At 44.1% G+C, this 23,821-nt stretch overlaps 1 protein-coding gene across 8 annotated transcripts in view; it reads right to left on the bottom strand.

Moving 5' to 3' along the window:
• The window catches only part of PDE9A (phosphodiesterase 9A), a 93,003-nt gene that overhangs the window by 39,580 nt on the left and 29,602 nt on the right, over nucleotides 1-23,821 (bottom strand). The window contains exons 4-6 of one of the 8 annotated variants that reach the window (XM_025217062.1): nucleotides 23,104-23,147; nucleotides 14,277-14,331; nucleotides 12,798-12,868 (exon numbers count right to left, since the gene is read on the bottom strand). In XM_025217062.1, the coding sequence (XP_025072847.1) occupies nucleotides 12,798-12,868; nucleotides 14,277-14,331; nucleotides 23,104-23,147 (170 nt within the window). Of the gene's footprint in view, nucleotides 1-2,505; nucleotides 2,567-2,728; nucleotides 2,739-12,797; nucleotides 12,869-14,276; nucleotides 14,332-14,714; nucleotides 14,769-16,238; nucleotides 16,437-20,232; nucleotides 20,252-21,034; nucleotides 21,081-23,103; nucleotides 23,148-23,821 lie in introns of those variants that run through there. The other 7 variants (XM_025217061.1, XM_006034932.2, XM_006034936.2 and 4 more) reach the window with 7 other exon arrangements.

Below are 23,821 nucleotides of genomic sequence, written 5' to 3'. Positions count from 1 at the left end.
CACAGAATATATACAAGGGATGAAAAACTGCTTAGGAGGGCCAGAATCCCAGCGATCAAGAGAGAATTCTGAATTCTTCTAAATGTTAGTGACTAGTGCTATTGCTTTTGGATGTGGAATGGGGAAAGAGGAAAAGCACAAGACATTCATAAACCAAATCCAAATCCTTGCACATTAGAAAAGGAAAAGGACAGGGCTCTGAAAGTGATTTACGTTTGGTGTCTTCAACTTGCAAATCACATTTCCATCTGAAAGTTTTGTATGTAATATTGTTCTACGCAATCATTAATGTGACCAAAGTGGAAAGAAACGAGAAGGGAAAATTGTTTCTCCATTTATTCAGTGTTCTCATTTGGCAGCACACTGTACATCCTTGGTTTCTCTGGCTCGTTGACAGTCACTCGCACTTCCTATCTTATTCACTACCATGACGACCTCATGCCCTTCTGCACTGCTCTGGGCTAAGCTCCCAGGTACGTTCTTTTCCAGCTTCTATCTGCAGCAGCAGCAGCAAAGCAAACTCTGACTGACCAAGCAGTCATACGACTGAAAGGGACAGCCTCGGTATCTTAAGCATCCAGGTTACATACCTGGCTCAAATACCATCTCAAAGGCACAGGGAGGATGTTTTACCCCCACTCCTCCAATTAGACAGCTTTTGCAGACTCTCTCTATCATAACAATCAGGAACTTTCTTTCAATTTCCAGTCTAAAATGATTCGCAGCCTGGCCCATTTAACCCCCCAGTGCAGAGACAGGAAAGGACAAAGGGAGAAGGGGTAAGCCTGAACACATTTCATACTATTGCTTTCCTGCTTCCCTTCAAGCTTTCTCAGCATCAGTAAGGGAGCAAAAAGATCATCAAATTATTTTTAACAAGGAAGTTGTTTTAGTATGTTTACTGGTTTTAAGGGTTTTCTGGAAGGTCACTTGGGAAGGCTCAAATTCATTTGGGATCCAGATACACAGTATATTTGGGTAAAGACTGTGCAGAAAAGGGCCAGGTCCCCCTAAAAGGTCATTTTTTTTTCCCCTTGGGGAAATTGCATGTTTTAGAGAGGATTGAAAATCACCTAAATTATTCAGCTTTTGCTGAATAATAAGGGGTGCTCTGTTTCTGCCTCTAGACACTAATAAGAGGAGGCTGTGTGCTGGGAACAATAAGCTAAAGCATAGCTGTTATGTCGCTGTAAACATGCATGCAAACAGACCACCCCACTTTGAAAATCTGCAGGAAAACTCGTCTAATTGGAAATGCAGGGCCAAATTCACAAATTACATTTGTGAAAGTGACCCTCTGGTTTTATGGTAACTGCAGTAAAGTTGTGTGCAAATGGCAGGTGATCAAATAGAACATAGGTGGTCAGACCTCATTCACAATTAACTGCCCTGTTGTTAGCTGTTCTGTTCCAGATAGTGAGTTTTAGATCTCATCACAGTTTGTAAGCTTGTGTTTAGCATTGTGTTCTGGCTGTGCCAGAACTCATGGCTTACTGGGATTTTCTTGATTTGTAAATCTGGGTGAACAATGGAGATGTTGGTCCAGGCGTTCAATTGAAAAAAAATCAGGTAGATCAAAACCATAAATGTTTCCATTTTCAGAGAAAGTAAAAACCAAAAAAATTCCTTTCAGACTGACCCAAAACATTTAATCTGAACAGGGACCCCCCCCCCCCCCCCCCATGTAGGTCTTTTTTTAAAATCATGTGACCCATTGCCCCTTCTTTTTTAAAACATTTCCTCAATTTCTAAATAACAATATGATTTCAAAATATTTCACACTGAAAATATCAAAATTAAAACTCTTATTATCTGAATTTTTCCCATTCTTTTTTGGCTGAACATATTTTTCCAAATTCAACCCCAAATTTGCAAGCTGTTTTAATCCACTGCCAGCTGCATTTTTTCAGAGAATTTACTGCTAGCAAAAAATATTTCACACATTTATTTAATTTTCATAGACATAACATATCTATTAGTTTCTGTGACATTCTGTCTCTGAGCAGGGAGGAACGCACAGACAAAAAGGGTCTTTTTTCTTTCCTACAATGTGTGGCATTATAATGAAGCACACATTTATTTTCTGTAAGTACAGCCATTAGGTATCCTGGGATGTTCCATTAGGATGCGTATTATCTTCTTATACTTCTTACCTAAAGACCACTATTTGACTGCCAAGTGCCTTGCTGCCTCGACTAAGATCCTGTTCATATGAAGAAGCTTTACCAGTTGGAGAGGTACAATCACACAAACAAAACTCTTATTACAGAATAAACTTTAATTTAATTTCATTTTGCTTTAACGCCTTCCCAAAGCAACCTAAGCTAAGCTAAACTAAACTACCTTCTTATCCATAAGAAGAACCTCTCCGTGGGGGTTACGCTGGTATAATTAGACTGGACTATAACTGAGGAAAATCTTTTTTGTGTAGATAAGGTGTAATATATCTCATTACGAGATAACCTGAATGAACCACTCTGGTATTGCTTAACACTTGTAAGGTACCTTTTAAGCCAGCACAAGATTCACCTCTGGTGCAGAAGTTGAGAAGGAAAACAAAACTCAAAGTATAAATTTTGTCACATTTTGCTTGTAATAAATTTCCTTGTTATGCACCCAACATAGAGGTTAAGCTTTTTGCATTAATCTGGGGTGACAAACTTATTTAAAGAAGACCCAATAATTAAAAAGATAACCAAACTATTGAGCCAAATCTTGAAGTTCTCACTAAAGCAGATGTGGACTGGAAATGGCTGATTCACTTGAGTGAGGAGTTCAGAATCCAGCCCCGCTGCACATGCATGGGCTCATTTCAAAGAGTTGTGTACTTGACACTGCTGCAAGTTCTTGTGGTCAGATTGTGAGCAGATGTGTGCCCCTGTAGACAGCTCTTTGAAGGAGCACCTCTCCATGCAGAAGGGGCTGGAGATATGACCTTAATTGCTCAGGCAGAAAGCAATGGAAAGCCACACCTGCTGTTATTTCTATCAGTAGTTAGAACCAGCTAAGAAAGAAGCCTTTTTGGGGAGAGGAGCAGAGGGGAAGAGACTTTGGTTCATCTATATGACAGCTCTGAGAATACTAGCCCCTGAAACCAACTAAAAAGACCCAGGTACTGCAGATATATGACTTATTTCAGCCTGTAGCTGGAATCAGGCAGCATGCCTGGCCTTCAATATCTGCCTTGACCCCAGCTGGCCCGCCAATGTTGAAAGGCAGTGTGTGCAGAGTACATCTGTGAGTTCCAGCTGGGGATCAGCAAGATTGCTGGGAGACAGCCAGTTGAAGAAAACAGCATTTTGCTCACTTTGCCACCATGTCATCTACACCAGGTTGACAGGGACACCCACAGAAGTGCTTGACTCATCTGCTCTGGGCCATGGATTCTGGCATGCTGCCAATCAGACATTTTCCAATAAAATGGTTTCATCAAAAAAGTTTGGTCCATTGAGACTGAAACATTGTGTGTTCAGTGCATTTTTGGCAACTCCAAGACAGGGCTCCCAAAGACTCTACTATTATTACATACACCTAATTCAGATATGCTGGGTCTCTGGTCCTGGGGCAAGCTGCAGTCAGTCTGCCTGGAGCCAGGAATCCTGACTGCTCCCTGCAGCCCCTTGCTTAAATTGACATGTCTGTCAATTTCGCTGCTGTTGCTTTTGAGCCAAGAAAATAACACAAATGTCAATTATACCATGCATCTGCAGAGTTCAAGGAGCTTCCAGTTCACAGGAAATTTTGAAAAACTGTTGGTTTCCATCCAAGTCTGACCAAAACCAAATGAACAGGGAAAGACCCAACTTTTCCATGAACCAGTAATCCTGCTTTTCAGCCACACCCAAGGTGACGGCATTTTTGCAGCTGCACTGTTGCAGAAGATACTGTCCACTTTTGACTTAAATACACTTATGGCTCTGGTGCACATAAATGAGAATTTGACTGCTGGTGTCAAGACTGCATAGTGCTTTATTTATCCTACTACCCCAACTATATTATACAGTACGTAGGATGAGAACTAAAAGCCAGTTTATGTAAGGAAATGCTCTTTTGACTTAATGAACTTTACTGTGTTACTGCAGAGGAACTGAGAATAACCACTTTGCTATCAGAGAATTATACAAATAAGGAGGAAGAGAAATGATAATATAGCCCTGCAGCATTCTGATCTGCAACCAGGAAACGTGGAGGCAAGAGGTGTGGGTCCTGGGCTAATCTGGAACCTCTGCCTCTATACTAAAGAAAAACCCATGTCACTGATTTTCTAAAGCAGGGATATCAAACTCACTTGGGCCCCAGGGCTACCGTGAGCAGCAAAGCAAGCAGTATCAGGAAGCCACTGTTGCTTGTCTCACCACCACCAAAATGTATCCCCAACAGGGTGCCATATTCTGGATTTCAGCAGTGGACCTTCCAGGAGCTTTGTGGGGCAGATGACATGACTTCAGGGGATGGATTTGGTCTATGGACTGTATCTGTGACATCCCTGATCTAAAGCATACAAGATAAATGTAGGCTAGGGACAGGCATTCCACATAAACCAGCTTAAGTGATCCGAAGCTGGTTTAAACCTGTAACAGAACAGATGTTCAGTGCACCTAAACCAATTTGAAAATGGCTGAAACCAGTTTGAGATAAACCTGGCTGAATGTAGTATCAGTCAGAGTTAACTGATTTGAGTCAAACTGGTTTATGCAAAGTCTGTCCCAAACCCCATCCTGGTTTAAGTTAAATCAGTCTCCCACCATCTCAGCTGCTTTGCAATCCAGGGCAGGGCTTTGCTCTCTGCTTCAGCCCAGCAGGGCTAGCCCCACCCCTCTGCTCCCTGGCTGGAGGTACAGTAGCATCTGCCTGGCTTCTTCCTGATCCCCCCTATCCTCACCACTCTATGCTCAAGCAGGGATTCCCCCCTTCCCTCTGCCTTACATAAACACCTCTCAGCATTAGCTAGCATACCGCTCGCTGGTTATGGTCCGTGCTGTGGAAGATAGGACAAAGGCAGACAGGACACTGTTGGCTTAAGGCTTTTTGGAGCTAATCAACAGGTAGGTGGTAATGTCCTTCTGTTCCTTCCTTGGAAAAAGTTGTTTAAGAAGAGTTTGAACTAATGAGAGAGGCTTATTTTTGTTTGATGGGCTGATAAATGCAAACAACTCCCTGTGTAACTCCCTGATGTGAAATTAAATGCTTTGTTATCAACAGTGAGGGGAGAGGTCCCTCCCTATTCACAAGGCCCTGCTGGGGGCCTGGCCAATTGGGCTATGTGAAACAGCACTGTTCCATTTCAACTTCCATTTCAATGTTTTGATGGGACAGTGTTTCATTTCGAGTTTCATTTCATTTCAAAACCACTGTTTTGTTTCGTTTTGTTGAAACTTTCACTGTTTCGACACTGTTTTGACATTTTGCCCATAGGTTATAATGGGGAAGCATGGAATTGCCTATAACTTTGTCATTTCTTGCCTGATTAAGATGAAACTTGCTAGGATGGTAGCACTTTCTAAGGCCACAAAGCCTGCCAAGCTTCAAGGAGACAGGTGCAGGGGTTTCTGGGAAACTGCACCTCAGGTTACTGACAAGCAATAAATCCAATGTCTATCTTGAGTCCATGAGTTTCTTTACCTAGGAGGCTGATGAAGTGAAGTTCATAGGTCTGGCTCTGAAAAGGGGTTTGTAAATTCAAACGAGCATTGAACTTTGCTAACCTAACCGTATCACCAGAAGCCAATTTCCTACAGCTCAAAACACAAAATCTGCCAATAAGCTCCAGTACCCCCACAAACTGCACACCAGAATGTATCAAAGACAAGAATATCCAACTACCTGTAGGGGGCACATTTTTCACAAAAAAACCCTCTGACTTTTTTACTATTCCTTCCATCCAGGAACACCACACACCAAATGCAGGTGCTTACTCAGCCAAGCCAATTTCCTACAGCTCAAAACACAAAATCTGCCAATAAGCTCCAGTACCCCCACAAACTGCACACCAGAATGTATCAAAGACAAGAATATCCAACTACCTGTAGGGGGCACATTTTTCACAAAAAAACCCTCTGACTTTTTTACTATTCCTTCCATCCAGGAACACCACACACCAAATGCAGGTGCTTACTCAGCCAGATAAAGGGTTTTTCAACCCGAAAGCTGGCATCCCAGGCAGCTAAGCTGAGCTCACCTAGAGCCTCACAACTCCACTGCAACCAGCAAGCCTCAGGCCTGTCAAAGACATGATAGGTCTGGGCTTTCCCCAGCCAGGACTGTGTGCATGTGTGTGGTAGCTGGAGGTTATGGTGCTTCCTACCCACCTTTCACCAGAGGGATCCTCAGTCCTTGCATTTTCTGGGGCTGCTGCACCACCAGCAGTCCCACCAGACCTCCCTGACCCTGGCAGAGTGCAGTTTTAGTGGTCATGCTCAGGACCTGTGGCCTCCACCCCATAGCCTCAGCCCATACTTCCAAGTTTGTCCTGGCATGGAAGCTTAGCAGGAACATGTTCTTTCCCTGCTGGCTGGTGATGCAGTGGGTGCCCCCTCCAGTTCTGACAGCAGGGCATTAAATGGCTTTCAAAAAATGAAAAAAGGAAATAGGTGCGGATGGAGTGAAGAGGGTGGCATTCGCTCTGTCTGCACCTGGAGCTTGGGAAACCCCAGAAGTGGGAGGCTTACCTTCAGGAACACTAGCTGCTCCACCAAACCAGGATCCAAGCAGGTGCAGTGTGGTGTCACTACATCCCCACAATGCTGAGTGCCCTCTTGCTCAGAGCACTGGTCGGTGGACAGGGCAGGTGTGCGCAACCGTGGCCAGATCTGGCCACATCTGGCTGTGACTTGCCCAATAGGTCAAGGGGGTCGCACAGCAGCGGCACCATGCCCTCCGCAAAATAGGCAGCCACCAAGGCCTGAGTGCTACCTGCCTGATGGTGGGGTCTGGTGCCTCTGGACCCCACCATGAAAGCCATGCACCACATTGGCAGTGCCTGTGGTGGAGGAGGAGACTGACTGGTAGGTGGTGTGCTAGCATGGGACAGTGGATCCCCCTCTTCCACATCCCCCCCACCTCCGCCATTCTGCCTCCCTGACTCTCTTCACCAGCACCTCTGTCCACTGATCCAGGGTTTGGCTGCTGCATATGCTGCCCTTCACCCTCAGGTCACACATGGTGGCCAGCACGTGGACCGTACTGGACCACAAGGGATCAAGCCATTTCCTGATGCCCTCCTTCAGCCGCCTTACCAGTGCTTAGACAACTGGTGACAGCAGCTTGCCCCAGCCAGGAACATTGATCTCCTGGAAGTTCTCCATTTGGCTCTGAAGTTACCTCACTACAGGGATCACCTGGCTAAGGAGGGCATCACCAGCGCTGAGGATCTCAGTGACCTTGAGGAATGGCTTGAGGACCACCAAGACCGGGGAGATGATAATCCCACGCAGCTCTGTTTAGGGGGCTGCTGATCCCAGTCTCCCCAAGCAAAGCCATCTCATGGATGGCTTTCTGTTACTCCACTAGCCTCTCGAGCATCAGGTATGTAGAGTTCCACCGAGTCTCCACATCCTGCATGATTTTGTGCTGCGAGATGTTCAGCTCTGCTTGTTTGTCCTGCAACATTTTGCCCCCCTTGATGCTCCACTGGAAGTAGCCTGCCACCTTCCTGCATTTGGAAATGAGCTTGCTGGTGGTGCTGGCACCATCACCATCAGCCCTGGCCCCCTCCAAGGTATCCCTGACAATGAGGTGGAACTTGTGTGCCACACAGCAGATGCCAACAAAGTTGGCATCACGGACCACCTTGACCATATTGGCCCCATTGTCAGTGACCATGAACCCATGGGTGAGCCACCTCTGCACCAAGCAGTTCATGGCCCCCATGATCTCTGTTACTGTGTGGGACTCATTCATCACCTTGGCTTGAAAGAGAGCTCACTGATGGCCTGACTAGTCGCACCAGTACCTTGTGAGGGAGAGGTAGGCATGGTCTCTCACCACTCTGGCTGCTCCAGATGTCGGAGGTGAAGTGCTAGGCTACCTGTGGCCCTGCCTTGCACAGCTCCTCCCTCAAGTACTCCCTGCATGCCTCATACAGGGACGGCACTACTGTCTTGCTAAAGGTGGTGTGTGCGGGCACTTGGTAAGATGGGGCCACATGTGCCATGATCCCGCTGAACCCTGGTCACTCAACTAAGGAGAAGGGCTGGCCATCAACAGTAAGCATCTCCCCAATGCTCTGGGTGATCTCGCTCGCTCTTGCAACACGCCTTGCTTTCTATCTGCCTTTCCTCCACTGTTCCAGGGTGGACTGCCTCTCCTTTGGGGGAATGGGGGCTTTGGAGTGAAAGGGGGAATTCCCTTTGGGCATGCTCCCACTGGTGCCAGGCTGAGAAGGAGCAAGGGCAAGGGGTTGGTGCCTGCGGAGATGCATCAGCATCCCTGTGGTGCTCATGTGTTCTGTTCCCTTGTCCCGGCTGGTTTTGGCTTGGCAGTGCAGGCAGATAGCATATGTGGGATCATCTGCCAGCTCAGAATGATCCCAGACCACACTACCCACTCACTTCTGGGGTGCGGGTGCATGTGTGGATGCTGCAATTTCCCCCTCCTCAGCAGGCAGAGGCACAGCAACAGGAGGACTGGACTTAGATGAGCCACTTGCCTCCACAACGTTTACCTTAGCCTCCTCTGAAATGCCTTCTGGGGAGGGAGACCTGGCTCTAGGGGAAACTTGAGGGGTGTGGAGCAAAAACTCAGCTGATTCCCTCTCCTTCCCTAGAATTTCCCTTGCTAGGGCACTCAGATCCAGCTCCTGCTCTTCCTCTGGCACTGGAAGGCTCAGCATAGGAAGTGAAATGGGGGTGAAGGAGACTGTCATGCTGGTGCTGCTGCTTGTTGTCATGGTGGTGGTGGGGGTTCTGGCTGGTGCCCTTGGAGGGGATGCAGTCTCTGGCACAGGCAGTGGCATTGGCACCACTTCCCTCTCCTTGCTGCTTCTGGAAGCCTCATCCTTGCTAGTTGTAGGAAAAAGGCTGTGTCTCAGTTTGGGGGGCTGGGGGGGCAGGAATTTACACCTCTCCCTCTAATCCCTCTTCTGCCCCTCCCTGAAGGCTTGCCAGCTACCTTTCCACCATGCTTCATGGTGTGTTTTAAAGTGTCTTGGTTTTATACAAATATATAAATGTATCTGGATTCCTATATATATTCTATAGTCTATGCTGCAAGGTATAATCCTATCTGCATTCCTATATAAATTCTATAAGATCTGTAGTCTGTGCTGCAAGGTATAAATGTATAGAAATAAAATATAAATGTATCTCCCTTCCTATATAAATTAAATTCTATAGTGTAATATCCAATATAATTATAAAATTGGAAATAATAAATCAGTGAATATAATTATAATATAAAAGGGTCTAGAAAAAAGCAAAAGATATTGTGGAATCCCACTTGTTCGTCTAGGCTAGCAAGTAGGAAATCATTCAAATCAATGGTAGTAGTAGCCTGCTCTGTCTAATGCTCCTGAGCTGCTGGAAGACACAGCTCAGTAACTGTCAGACCCCAAGGCAGAAAGCAGGCTAGTTCAAACAATGCTGCCTTTTTATGCTGCTTTTCCATCCCTTCCCCAGAGCATTGGGATTGGAAGGGACTTCAGGGAAGGATAATAGTCACTGGCCAACTACACAGTCAATATGAGAACAGTCTTTCCCTTCCCTCTTACTACTTCCTGTTTCCCTGCAGGCAAACCCAGCTTGAGCTTCGAAACTCAAAATGTTTCGAAAGCCCTTGTTTCATTTTGAGGCTGTTTCAAAGCCCTTCATTTCATTTCAATTTCATTGTTTCGAGCTCGAAACAAGTTGAAACAGTGTCAAAATGATCTCCACCCCCAGCTCAGCCCTGTGGAAGAGAGGGTGGGCTGCTCTAGCACCCCCCACCCCAGCTTCTAGCCTGAGCCACTGCAGGCATGTGCTGGCAATTCCTCAGTCCAGAGGTGATGTCTGTGGGGTTACAAACTGGTTCAGCCCAGCCAGGTTAGACTAACCTGCAAAGATTGAATTAATTCTGGTTCAGGCTTTTTGAATGTCTGTCCCTAGCCATATTGATATGTACAATGGAGCATGTTACTTACATTACACACTTGGTATCATGGTTTTCTGAGGCAAGAAGTGGTGGGTGAAATCCTGGCCCTATTGCCTTTAGTGGGCTTGCATACACTGCAATGACAGTGAGCCTCAGCACTAGGGGATCCAGCATGCCTGGGCCATCCCCTGCCAACATGCACACACACAGGCACATTCTGAACCCAGAAGTTTTCCACAGAGGCTAATTTGAGCTCACCCCAGTGCTTGCTCTCCAACCACTGTGCTCTGGAGTGGCTGAGAGTGGCCTGTGGGAAAGAGCCCAGATCAGCCTCACTAGCTATCTTCTGGGTGTGGGTAAGCAGGGAAAGGGCAGAGGGTGCTTGAATGCCCTCCATGCTGAGACTTGCCACTTGTCTGGTGCAGAAAAACCCAGTAGAACTTTGATTTCAGCCAGTGTATGAATTGAAAGCAAATATATGAATTAGAGCCAATAAAAAAAACCTTAAAAGATGACAATAGGGAATTCAGCGTGCTTAATGAAAAGAACAAAATGCCATCAAATTCTCTTTAATATGCAGCAAACCCATGTACTAAAGGGGAGAAGAGCCTAACTGAATGACAAGGGTTGTGCTCTTTGCAGACACCCAGCAAACACAGATGATGGTCATGGTGTTACCCTTGTGTAATTAATTTTAAAAAGTAATAATGGACTTCAAGTAGCAAGGCTATATTTCAAAGGACTATCCTCACTTTATGCAACATAGGCATTTATCCTTTGGAGTTGTATTTCCAACAGTTGATGCACACATACCACACACCACCACAATATATATTGAATACGTTATACATATATGCACACAGGCCTGTCCTATGTTAAAGGATTATTACTAAGGTTCCAAAATTGAGAACTCAGAATCTGGGAAATGCCAAAATGAAGATATTTACTTCCTTGCAGTCTGACACAATCTTGCTAATTCAGCCTAGTTTATACTTATCTGGTCCTATAAAATATTCTGAGGTTTAGCAAAGTCCACAGTAGCTAAGTGTTCAGCATATCAAGTTGGAAAGCAAGAAAATGAGGAATGTAAAGTGAGTGACTACCTGTGAAAAGCCTGGTATAAATGATTTGCCCTGCAACAGATACAAAGATTTGAGAATTTCATTTTGTAACCTTTATATTGCTCATCTATCTTACAGTAGAATTTATTTAAATAAAAAGCAAAGTAAAACAACAAAAGTTCCAACCTATGGCATCATACTGGCTCCAACATAGTTCACTTGAAGGATTGGAGCCCTTAGCACCACATACAAGCTTCTGTTGTTTGAGCCAGTGGTTTAAATAGTAGGCTGTCATCCCTTGTGTGAACCAGTGCCAAAGGGGAGATGGGACAATACAATAGTGAGTTTTACAGGTATTTGCTGACCACAAACCATTAGGCCCATTCCATGAATGGAAGGGAACACTGCTCTTATGCGCCAGACTGGTCTGCCCCTTTGCCCCTTCTGCCCTGTCTGCTCCATCATTCCTATCCCAGGCCCCTCTCTTCTCCATTTCTGGCTCATCCTCTTAGTCCCATTCTCCTCATATCACCGGTCTTTACTCTGCAGACTTCTCAATCCACTTCCAATATCTTAGCCCAAAGACACTGAGTGTCAACCCTGCAGCCCTTCCATCCCAACACTGGTCTTCCTGCACTCATGGTCTCCTTGCACAATCAGTACTAGTTCTGCCCTCCAATGATCTGTTTCTGTCTCCCATCTGAGTGCTATTCACCTACTGAATCCTATCAGCTCCTGCTCTCAGATTCCTTCTTGGACTCCTTATCCTATCTTAGTCTCTCCACTCCTGTTTCTTAGTCCAGCCAGTCATAGTTTGTCGTCATACTTCATGAGATCCTTCTTATTGCTTCAGAGCTTTTCAGTCCCATTTTCCTTAGCCAATCAGTCTGGTCTCCTCCCACACTGACTCTTGTTCAGTTTCCCATTCTCCTCTAGCTGCCTCTAGTCCTAGGCCCCTCCATATCTGCCCTCACAAGTCTCTTATAATGCCTCCCCCTCTGTAGTTCCTATCTCCATGGTGCCTGGGTGATAATGAAGGGAGAAGTGTTTAGCGCAAAAGGGGAGGATGAGCTCTCCGTTCTCAGTTTAGGCACTCAGTTCTGGTCCACAGCTGCAATTTCTTGGAAAGTCTTGCTCAGTCCTGAGCTGGAGCATGCTCAGAGCACACAGAATCTCTGGGGCATTTCAATGTAGTTATTACTAAGCTGTCTCTAGATCTTGTGTATGAAAAGCGGTTTTTCAAAGGCCAAAATTGAATTAATTTTCTTGGGGATGCCAATAGGCTCATTCCTGATACAAAGGCCATCTCTTCTTTTAAGTCCTTGCTCTGAGGCATGAAAGTGCAAGAGTTTTTCAAACAAAAAGGACAATAGATTTTTTTAACATGAGCTATGGTTATCTACTTTTACTAGTCTCAGTGTAAAAAAATAGCTCACTTGTTTGTCAGAAAATTTCCAGAACAATTTGTCCTGAAGCAGACATGTAAAAATTGAAGCCCAGATGGTGAAAGTTTGGCAGAGCTGTAAGCAACAGAAAATGGGGTCTTTTAATTGGAAGACTTGGAAAATCTTACTAATACACAGGGCTGATAGCTCTGCCTATAAAACCAAATAGATGTAGACTTCACACACAGGAGTTCCTTATTTAGAAACAAGATAAATAGGCACTCACGTTCAACTTTTTTCTCCAGCATTGCCAAGTGATTAGCTACTTCAGTTTTCAGTTCATTGATTTTAAATACCCTGGAAAAGAAAATCTCAGCTATGAACATAATCTTTATATCTAAATCTGTATAAACAAGAAACTTGCATACATTTCAAAATGCAACTTGTAGTATGTTTACTATAAAGAATAGCAAAAATGTCTACCAACATGTAAACCTTTAGAGGGAGATTTGGGCACATTCAAAGGTTATGGACATCTTAGGAAAAATCAAAGGGAATGCTTTTGTTTTTGCTTGGAGAATCTAGATTCTAGAATATAAAAACACTTCAATACCCCCTCTCTCCACAGTGAGTTGTCCTCATGTTGCTTAGGGAAGCAAACCTCAGTTGATAATGCTTAATTTAATAGCAGTGTGTTTGTGAGTGTGTGTGTGTGCGCTGAAGTGCTCTTGTCTTTGAATCATTTTGGTGGCTTGCAGAGATGCAGTGGGATTGATCCCTCTTACTGAAATCAAGGTAAATAAAACAAGCATCCTTAAAAAGGTTCAGAATTTTGTTTGGGGAGAAGAGAAAAAAAGTGCATGGGTTAAAACAAAATAAAGAAAAGTATTGAGCAAATGCTGAACTTATAAAGCTCAGTGAAAAAAGACTTAATTTGCTTTCCTGAAGGGAATAAAAAGCACAATTAAACATTTACCCTTTTTTTTTGGAGCTAATATAGGCCAAACTCAATTTTGGCTTAAGCCATTGTATCTCTCCATAGCAGTCACTGGGGCTAGGGACAGAAATTACACATAAACAGGTATAAGTGATCAGAAGCCAGTTCAAATCTGTAGCACAACATAAGTTCAGTGCAATAAACAAATTTCAAAATGGATGAAATCAGTTTAAGATAAACCTGCATGGATGTAGTAACAGACTTAACTGATTTAGGTTAATTCGGTTTATTGAACTTCTGTCCAAAATCTCCTCTGGATTCAAGTTAACTCACAGCCCCCCTGCATCCCAGGATGCTTTGCACTTCCCCCCTAAACTCCCACCCTCCCAGCAGGGTGGGCAGGCTAGACTTGGTCCAAGCTGTCTGCTCCAGCTGAGCCCTCATCTTCTGGCCTGGGCCACTGCAGGCCTGTGGCTACATTTCTGAAACCAAAAGAGAATGTCTGTTCACTTGCTTCTTGGTTCAGTCTAATCAGCTTAGACTAACTTGTGAAGAATGAATCGATTCAGCCTCAGGCTTTTTGACTGTCTGGATATAGCCTGGGAGTTGTGTGCATGCCATGGCTAACTGTAGCAGTACAACTGGGATTTTCATAAGGGTGATGAGGTGGGAGAAGGAGTGGGGCATGAAGTATTAGACTCCCTTGAAACATCAGTGGAAGTTGGTTAAATTGATTGTCGTACTCCCTATGGCACCTTTGAAGATCTCCATCTCTGTCAGTTAAAGAATTACCATTTTGAATGAGGAATGAAATTGTAAAATGCTTACCTTGAGAACTGTTCAGCAATCTGTGTCAATAAACTCTGGAACAATTCCTCTTTCTCTGAAAAACAGAATAATAAACGCATAGAAACTGATACAGAAGGAAAAGGCAATGAAATACAAAAAAACTGCTTCATGTTATATCTTCAGGGTGTTGCAAAGAAGCAGTTAGCAAAGCAATCATTCCACCTTGAATGGAACAATCAGTTGGGAATGTAGATAACACTGTGATGGGGCCTTTCCCTTTCCACCATTGCAGCTAGATCCTTTATTACACTATTGTCTAGTGTCCTCTGCAAGATTTTCAAACGTAATTACTAATTTGGGGTAACCAACTTGAGAGATCTAAAAGGAACCTATGGTAATTTTCAGAAAGTGCTCTGCCTCTTGCACTTTGAAAATCTACCCCTTTTCAGCTCAATCTAGACACCCCAAACTACTCACCATTTTGAAAACCTTGGCTCTCTCTTTTCTCTCTGGCTCATAAAGGTTCTATTTATACCAAAAAAGACACTGCTGTAGAGAACTCAGTAACTAAAGGCTAATGCCTTGATATGGCTACAACACAGCTTGTTCTTGCAAGGGTAGAAAAGCCCAGACTGTTTAAATTGCACTATGGAATCATGCTGCAGCCTCATTTTTGGCAGTGACTATAAAAAGGAAAGTCCAGTAATTTCTCAAATGCTATAAGTGAATGTGACACTGCAGTTTGACAGCTCTGCAGAATGAAGTCCTCAGTGTATTCACAGGATGGGGAGCTATGGGCACTCAGAGCTCAAACTTCCCAAACACCTTCCCTGGAAACACAGACCTAATTTGGAGGGACCATCTCTACAACTGGGTTTACAGGAAGCAGTTCAAATTGAAAAAGCCCTTGGTTGCCAGCACTGGCATGGTTGCCCCAGTGTTGTCAACTCTGGGAATCCTAGAATAATGGTGCCTCCAGCTTCCAACTTCAGCACTGTGCCAATTAAACCAGCTCAGAGAGCCTGCTTGAATGAAACCCAGTTGAATGAAACCCTCTGCTGAAAGCAGAATTTGCAAGGTGAGGTAATTTCTCCCTTTGCTGAGACTGTCAGCAAGATCTCACATTTAATTTTAAAAAAGCAGGCACCTTCTTAAAACAAACAAGACCCCAGATTTTAAAGAAATAGGTCATTTTAGGAAGTGAAATAGCAAAATGAGCCCATATAGTAGCAGTAGCCTCTGTTTCTCACATAGGTCTACACTGAAAGTCACAGATGTAGAAGCAGGATAATTTGCCTGAGTTCCTTGCTGTCATGGTTAGACAGATATTTGTGCCCAAGTTGCTACTTTATGGCTAGCACAGGTATATCCAGCTGCTGCAGTCACTGCTGCGACCACAGCGCAGATATACTCGCACTCCCTTCTGCAAACATACGGTAAACACTTTCTTGTTTTAAATACATTTCCACACAACATGTTCATGCCCTAAACATAGACAGCATAGAGGCATTTCTCACAGCTATTTATTTCATGCACTTGTGTGACAGATCCAAATGTCTCACAAATGCAACAAACAATACAAAATACATTTTGGAGGAAAAAAAACAGTTATATACACATTTAAATGAACATATAAGAAACAGGCAGCATCTAATACATTTTAAAAAACTGACTCTTGTTTCCTATGAAAAGATTCACTACCACTAAACTCCTCGGTAATAGTAGTTGGGGACATTTGCTTTAATTTTCAAAATGGTTAGACCTGTTATACTGGGACAAGTCTACAGGGCTCTGAAAGTCTAGGAACTGATTCACTCTCTCTCTATTTTATGTTATTTGACTCCCAGGTTGCCTGACTAGAAGAACAAAGAAGAGATCAGTTTAATCGGAGACCAGTTTTCAGTCATCTCAGAAAGGTTTTTAAACTGCTGCTAGAAGAGCAAAAAGCTGAAACAAAACACACAGCTTTGAAAATATCAGGAAAGCTTTGTCTCTGCTTACCGTACACAGTGCCTGGAGCGTTATATGATCCAACAGTAAGAATAAACACAAAAACCTGAGCACCCTGAATTCACTGTCTCTCAGATCTCAGTCAGTGGCTGTAGCATATGTGAGAGTGACAAGTTCCCTATGAGCACTGATCCAGTAGAACAATGTCCTACTTTCACTCCCCCCCCCCTTGTCAAAACTCACTTAGAGTACTAGGACATTCTAATCCAGGGAACAGTCAACTGCAATCTGATGTTTATAGACGTAATAAAAGACTTTTAAAAGGAAGATGTATGTTTTTATAACCCTAGGGTGCAGTAAAGATATATGACTAACAATGGCAGTTCCTCTCATCTTAAAGAGACAAAAGTCTATTTCTTTACATTATTTTAAACATGCAAACTTTGACTGTTTATTGCAAAATCAAACATTTTGAAGATACTATTTATGCTACCTCTGCTCTGGTTCCCTATTTGTAAAACTTCTCCCATCCTTTATCTCATGTCTCTTTACATTTTAGGTGGGGTAGGTAGGGAAAAAAGACTCATCTCTTATGGGCCAGCCTGAGCTACCCCTATCACAGCTAGTATTCTCTTATGCCAAAAGTAATCTCATCAGACCTGGACATGGAATAAGGTTGTACTCAATGCAAGTAAGGGCATCCTAACCTGACTCCATATGTGCGTACTATACACAGAAGAACAGTATTCACATCCTGGTTGGGGTTAATAGTTCCTACCGCAACACACACATCAATAGCAACCTTCATCTTCCGTCTAAAAATCTCAAAAGGTGACATGCAGGGAAGATCTGAAGGGCATGTAGTTTGGCAAAATCAAAACTAGTAGAAAGTAGTTCAATTTTGCCCTCAACAACACTCAGCGAGTAAAAAAAGGCAAGAAGAGATCCCCTTCAAACGACAGGGCACTAACAAGATGTTGGAAATGTTACAGGCAAAATTCAAGTCATCCTGTGGCAATCCATTGCTTAGTTTATACTTGTGCATGTGGGGGTCACAGCAAGGCTTCCTGTCTGATAGTTGTGGGACTATAGCCCCCAAATGAGTGCTTGGTATTTTGTAGAGATCCATAGTGTGTACATGAGATCTGCAACGGGGAGGTGGAGGGGAGTGTTTTGTTCTCTTTCTCCCTCTCTTTAAAGGCCTAAGTCCAGGAATCCTCAGGCTTGGCCAGAAAGCAAGTGTATATGAATGCAGAAAAAGCACTTCTATTGTACACTGTGCTGTGGCACAGCCTCACAGATTGGCACTGGCCACAGATTTTTGCTGCCAGAACCAAGAGCAATTAGCGGGGCACAGGTACATGCTGCTCCTGGTTAGGGTACATAGGTGGCAGCCCAGGTGGCTCCTACCTCATCATTGTTAAACTGCCCAAATGGTTCCCTTCCTCCCCCAAGCTTCACCCCTTGCTCTGCTCATGGGACAATATGTTACTTGGCCCCTGTCTGTGGAGCGCCTTTCTTCTCCCTCAGCGCTGTGCCAGTTAGTTATTGTGGCCAATGTGAAGGGACAGTTGAAACCATTTCCCACCCCTCACACCTGACTTGCTCACTGTGGGCCAGTGGCCTTGACCTTCCTGGAAACAGCTGGAGTTGCCAACTGAACAGAACTAAGCACAGAAGTTGGCAGGGTGGGGACTCCCTGCAACTTTCTTCCCTATGTCACCAAGCAAGTCCTGCAAAAATCTTGCCCTTGCAGCCACTTTCACCACAGCTCTCTGAGGTTGACCCTCTGCTCAGCTCCCAGCTGGGCTTCAACCCTAAGTATCGTGTTTGGTTTAGAATGACTAAAAGACTTCAAAAATAAAAGTTCAGATCAGTAGCGTAACTAGGGCAGGGCAAGCAGGGCAGCAGCCCCAGGCACTATGAGGCTACCCCAGATTCTTCCTCTCCTGTGCTGCCACTGCCTGGTCATAGGAGCAATCCTGAACCCAGTATTGCACCTGGGCTGACCCCACTCCCAACCTCCTACTGCCCTGAGCACTGAATGAACCTACTACACCTTTGACTCAGATGGCCAAAACCTTAGAAACCAGCTCCAAAAAATGTCTTGATGCTAAATCCATTTCAGCTAATCATCCAAGAGTGCTCCACCAGTTAATTTGGACAGTAGTTTGCCAGCTTACACCCAGAGGAGTCATCCTTTTGTCAGTCAGCTGCTCTCAGATATATACTGGAATCCTGAGATCAGAGTTCATCCCAGTGCAATTCTGGCATGGGCACATTATGGCTAGGGACAGACATTCAAAAAGCCTGAGCCTGAATTGATTCAATCTTTGCAGGTTAATCTAACCTGGCGAAGCCAAACTGGTTTGTAACTGGATAGACATTCTCTCTGGACTGAGGAAATTCAGGCATATGCCTGCAGTGGCTCAGGCTAGAAGCTGCTCAAGTAGGGGAGTGTTGCTGGACCCCAGCCCCCTGCTAGCACTCTGAGGCAAGGTGGGGTGGGTAGTGCATGGTTCTGTTGATGATATGGAGCTTTTCCATCTCCCTCCCTGCTTCTTTATACTGGCTGCAGCAAACTGACAGGCACGCAAGCCAGCAGGGTCCTGATAACAGTGTTTATCACCTCATCAGTAAAACAATAGCCTCTCTCTATTAGTTAAACCTCTTCTTAAATAGCTTACCAGCTGACCTGTTGATTAGCTCCAAAATGCCCTAAGCAGTCACTGTTCTGTCTGCCTGGCCCAGTGAACTTGGAGATACACAAAGACGTCTCTCAGCATTAGTTAGCATACCACATGCCTCGGGTCCATGGGTCTGGGGTCTGTGCTGTGGGAGATGGGAAGGAGGGAGAGGGGGATTCCTGTTTGAGCAGTGACGGGGGGATAGGGCAGAGGGAAGATACCTATAGTCTGCCGGAGCTCCAGCCAGAGAGCAGAGGGGACGGGCCAGCTCTGCTCTGAAGCAGAGAGCCCTGCCTAGCCCATAGAGCATGCTGGGATGCTGGGGGAGTCTGATTTAACTTAAATGAGCAAGGGGCCTGGGACAGACATGGCATAAACCAGTTTGACCCAAATCAGTTAAGTCTGATAATACATTCAACCAGATTTATCTCAAACCAGTTTCACACATTTTGAACCTGGTTTCTGTGCACTGAACATCTGTTCTGTTACAGGTTTGAACCAGTTTCTGATCACTTAAACTGGTTTATGTGTAATGTCTGTCCCTAGCCTATGTAGGAAGCAGCTCTATAGGATATGGGGAGGCTTTGTCCTTAAGGCACTGCTGGTCAGAACAGCATGTCACACACTCTTGCATAAGTTTTAAGAGCTAACTTGCCTCATAAATAAAAGCAGATAGGTCATAATATATGTAGATTTAGGCAGTGTGACAAGTTTCTGTCATTTTGCAAATAACGAATAGGCGCAAGATTGATAGTGTATATATTTAACCATTCCAAAAAAAAATCTCTGTGGCTCTCACTTGAGGTCCCATATATCATCAATGAACTCATCAATCCAGGAAATAGGGCTATTAATGATTCTCACACAGGTCTCCTGCCAGGAAGCTACAGAAATTCATGTTGATTTAGCTTTTCCAATTCCAGCTGGTATCTCTGGGAGGAAATCTTGGTTTTGCTTCCATGCAGGCACTGGATAACTTGCTAATTTAAAAGACTCGTTTAAATGGTAAGGGAAGTTGGAGGCACAGATGCATTTTTCATATTTTGTCTTGGCCAAAATAGAATGTATTGGTTCTCTAGAGGCCCTTTAGAAAGGAGTGATCAATGTCATGATCTCCTGAAGCAGTGGTCTAGATCAGGGGTTCTCAACCTTTTTCTTCCTGAAGCCCCCATAGCATGTTATAAAAACTCCATGACCCATTGGCCTGGCTCCCCAGCCCCTCCTGCACATCCCCGGGTGCAGTGGGCAGGGCTTGGTGGGGCCCACTCTCCTGAGCAGCAGCAGCACAGAGCCGCACCCACCCACCTGCAGCGTGGCCCACAAGATTGCTGAGCTCCTGCCCCTTCCTCAGGACTCACCTCTGCCCTGAAGGGATGAGGCAGCTGCTCCCTGCTCTGGGCTTGGCCTGGTGGACCCTTAAAACCTGCTCATGGCCCCCCAGTTGAAAACTGCTGGTCTAAATCACAATCAGAAGGACAGAGAAGCTACTGGCCTCTGCATATCAGTATGCATTTCCACCTCAGTCCTCAGATTACCATTGTTGTGATTTTCTGCTTGAATGAGCTAGTGGTAGTGCCATAAAAAAAGTGTACGGTGAAGTCGGGGTTGGCGGGGTGAGGGTGCACTGGTTTACTTGCACTCCCCTCCTCTTTGATTCCTGCCTGGCAGTGGCAGCAACATTTCTAGTCAGACAGTGCTGAGGGAGTCAATTGACTTCATGGCCCATATAATCTACATGATCCCTTCTAAACTCTTCATGCCACAGGTGTTAATGACTCTCTCTTCTTTGTAATGGCCCTGATGTTCCCCATCAAGCTATCCTTTGTTCTTCAATTCTGCTGTCTGTTAGCTGTTCCTGGTAATGAAGCTCCTATGTCACAGCCTTGCAGATTATTCTTAATTCATTCCAATGAAGTTATATTTGTTTTTGCTTCAGTACAGCCCTACGCCCCTGGCATACTAGTAAAGTTTCTAGTTTAACTGGAGAAAAATGTGTTGTTTCATATGGGATGATGCATCTCACCATCTGCACCCCCCTTTTCAAAATTCTGGACCTGCCACTGGGTGAATTCACTGCCTCCAAGCAACGGCAATCAGTGGCTTAACTCAATAAGTCTCTAGTTGTTCATTAGTGGATGAGCTCTTTAAAGGCTGGCTTACCATTCCATGGGTCTTCTATTTAGCTTTGTTAAAGTGTAGTAGTATCCAAAAGAGTTACCCTTCTTCATGAACCAAAGCATATATGAACTGACTGAGTTCTACAGAACCTTTTTTCCCTCATAGAACATGATACTAATGCCATCAAACTGGCAACTAGAGCATTGCAAAATGCTTTAACTTTACTACAGCCCTTAATTTGTACCGCCTAACCCTGGTCTAACCTGAGGAAATAGATCAGTAGCTTTGAATGGAAGATATCTAATCAATCCACCTGTAAAATAACAGCTGCTGTTGGAGTCAATGAATGTTATTCAGTCATGCTATTGGAAAGAAATCTTTTATAGTGCTAGTCTATCCCAGGTGATGATCAGGAAATAATGAACCATCTCTCACCAGTACTCTTATGTGCCACTCTGACTGTGGAGAAGTTGCTACAGTGACAAAGGGTTATATTTTCCAATCTCACTTTTTGTACTCTTTCCATGAAGTGCACCTCACTATTTTCGAGCTATATAAGAGATCATTGGAAAAGAGGAATACTAGCTCCACTCCTTCCAGAAAATGCTGCAACCCTTTCTGGCATGTATTTGGTCTAATAGCTACTTGCCCTGAAAGCAGAAGATGGATGCACACTCCTAATGCAGTTGGTCTGGTTTGAAAAGAGAAGACAAGAATTGAAAGTCTTAACAAAGAGGGAGAAAGAAAGAGGTGAGAAAACAATTCTTTCTGCTGTCTGAAAAATGTCAGGAATATTTAAAATTAATGCCAGTCAATGTAAGACAAACAGACATGAAAGAAGCATTAAGTTCCTTGAATATCATCCAATTCTACTCTTTCCATATCAGAAATGGTCTGCCTGCTTTGGCATCGAAACCCGCAGAAATTTTTCTCCCCTTTATCTGGGAAGTCTTTGGGTATCCTTTACTTTGCAAAATACAGCAAGAACACAGAAAAAAATGTTTAAATAACAAATTGTACTCTGCATAAGGCATTTCCTGTCACTGTCAGCTAGTGTAAGAATTAGGACCATGGGAAAATGTCAGAAGTCAAAAATACCCTAGGGGCTTGTCTACACCACAGCAGCAGTGGGTCCTGGCATTGATGGGACTCAAGCCAAGCAAATGCCCTGCAGACCACTGGTGCTACACAATGCGGAAGCCATTAGCCTAAGCACAGCACTCAGAAACAGAGAGAAAGCATGGCATAAACAGGGCAGAAGGGAAATGCCTTTCTGTTCCCTTTGTGGATGGAACAACAACCTATTTGCTTTGGAGACTGAGCTCTGGAAGATCATATGGTATATACTAGGTGTGTTAAAAGGTACTGTCAGTCTTGAAATAAAACCTTGAAATTATTGTGTGTGCAGTGATTATTTGCTCAGCAATATCACTTCCCTACATAGTTCTGAGCAATGGGTGCATTCGACAATGCTGCCATCAGTGGTCTCCAGTTCTGTGGAGTTTCCCACACATTGCACACACAATTGTTTTGTTTTGAAATTGCTTCCTGAAAGCCCTTGTATGTGGATTGTTGTCTTCCATCCAGAGTGCCTTTGGTCCTGTTAGATGTAGCTAAAGCTAGACTATGTGCAATAGGTAACTGCTTCATGGAACAACCCCATTTTCTGAGCCTTTCCAAAGCACTGAGGGTCCAGATGTTGGGTGCAATTTTCAAAGATGGCCAGCATTGACCTGAACTGTTCCCACTGAACATGATGAAACTTTTCTCTTCACGTCAGTAGGGGCAGAGTCAGGTAGATGCTGAGCACTTTTGAAAATCCCCTGATCTGTGTCCACAGGTATTTCTCCATCCAGAGTGCTGGCTGCCTGCAAATATCTTATAATCGTGAATCAAACATTTTGTCGAAGTTCTACATATAGGGTCTTTGTTTTTTTCGCTATAGCATAGCTTTAACCATATACATTTATTGGGGAGAGGGAGTTTTACACTGCAGCTAGACTTACATGTGATATATTTTTTCAATTACAGTTTTTAAAAAGAATCCAAAACTGGTAACTGAGTCACAAAGGTGTTTTAATAAACGTTAGGTTAAAATAAAGGTGTTTTACCTGATAGATGCCCAGTGGTCACAGGTATCACTTTGTATGGATTACTGTAAAACATAAAAAAGGGTTGGCTATGACAACACTGATAAAGCTATTTGTTGTGCAGGACTGATATAAATACCATGAAGAGAAGGAGTAAGTATTTGAATAAATACTTAAGTCTGTGTGTGTGTGAAAATGTATCCATGGAAAAAAAAGAAGATGTCTTCTAGGAAGTGCACTTTACTATTGAACTGGCCTCCTTAGAGGTCTCAGATGTGCTGTTTTAGGGTGCTGAAATGCACAAGAGGCATATTGCCAGCACAGCAGAAATACCTCCCCTTTGGGAAGAATCATGTTAGCTTGGGAACAGAAAGGTTCAGGAACTTGTTACTGGAAAGGTGGAAGTTCTTTGGGGCCCAGCTTGTATTTGTGTAGCATTCAGCACAGTGGTTTCTAGACTGTCTCCTAGGTGGTACTTCAGTAATAATAATAAAGAAGAATAGCAAAGCTGAACATGCAGTCAGAAGCCAGAGACCAAAAGAGATTTAGAGAACGGTGTAGAGCTGTATGCAAATGAGTCCATGCCTCATAAAAGTCTTGGGTTCCTGTTTGCAAATAATGGCATGCCTAGGTTCTAATAAAGCAATAAAGAAGCCAGTGAACAAAGAGAGCTGGGAGCTTGAGAGCAAACAGAGTGGGTTGGGAACAGATGTCCTACATTAAATACTTACATGCAGTA

The sequence above is a fragment of the Alligator sinensis genome, unplaced genomic scaffold (assembly GCF_000455745.1).
Source record: "Alligator sinensis unplaced genomic scaffold, ASM45574v1 scaffold643_1, whole genome shotgun sequence".
In the NCBI taxonomy this organism is placed as follows: Eukaryota; Metazoa; Chordata; order Crocodylia; family Alligatoridae; genus Alligator; species Alligator sinensis.
The sequence above is the reverse complement of the archived record's forward strand: the minus strand, read 5'-3'. Positions and strand labels throughout refer to the sequence as shown.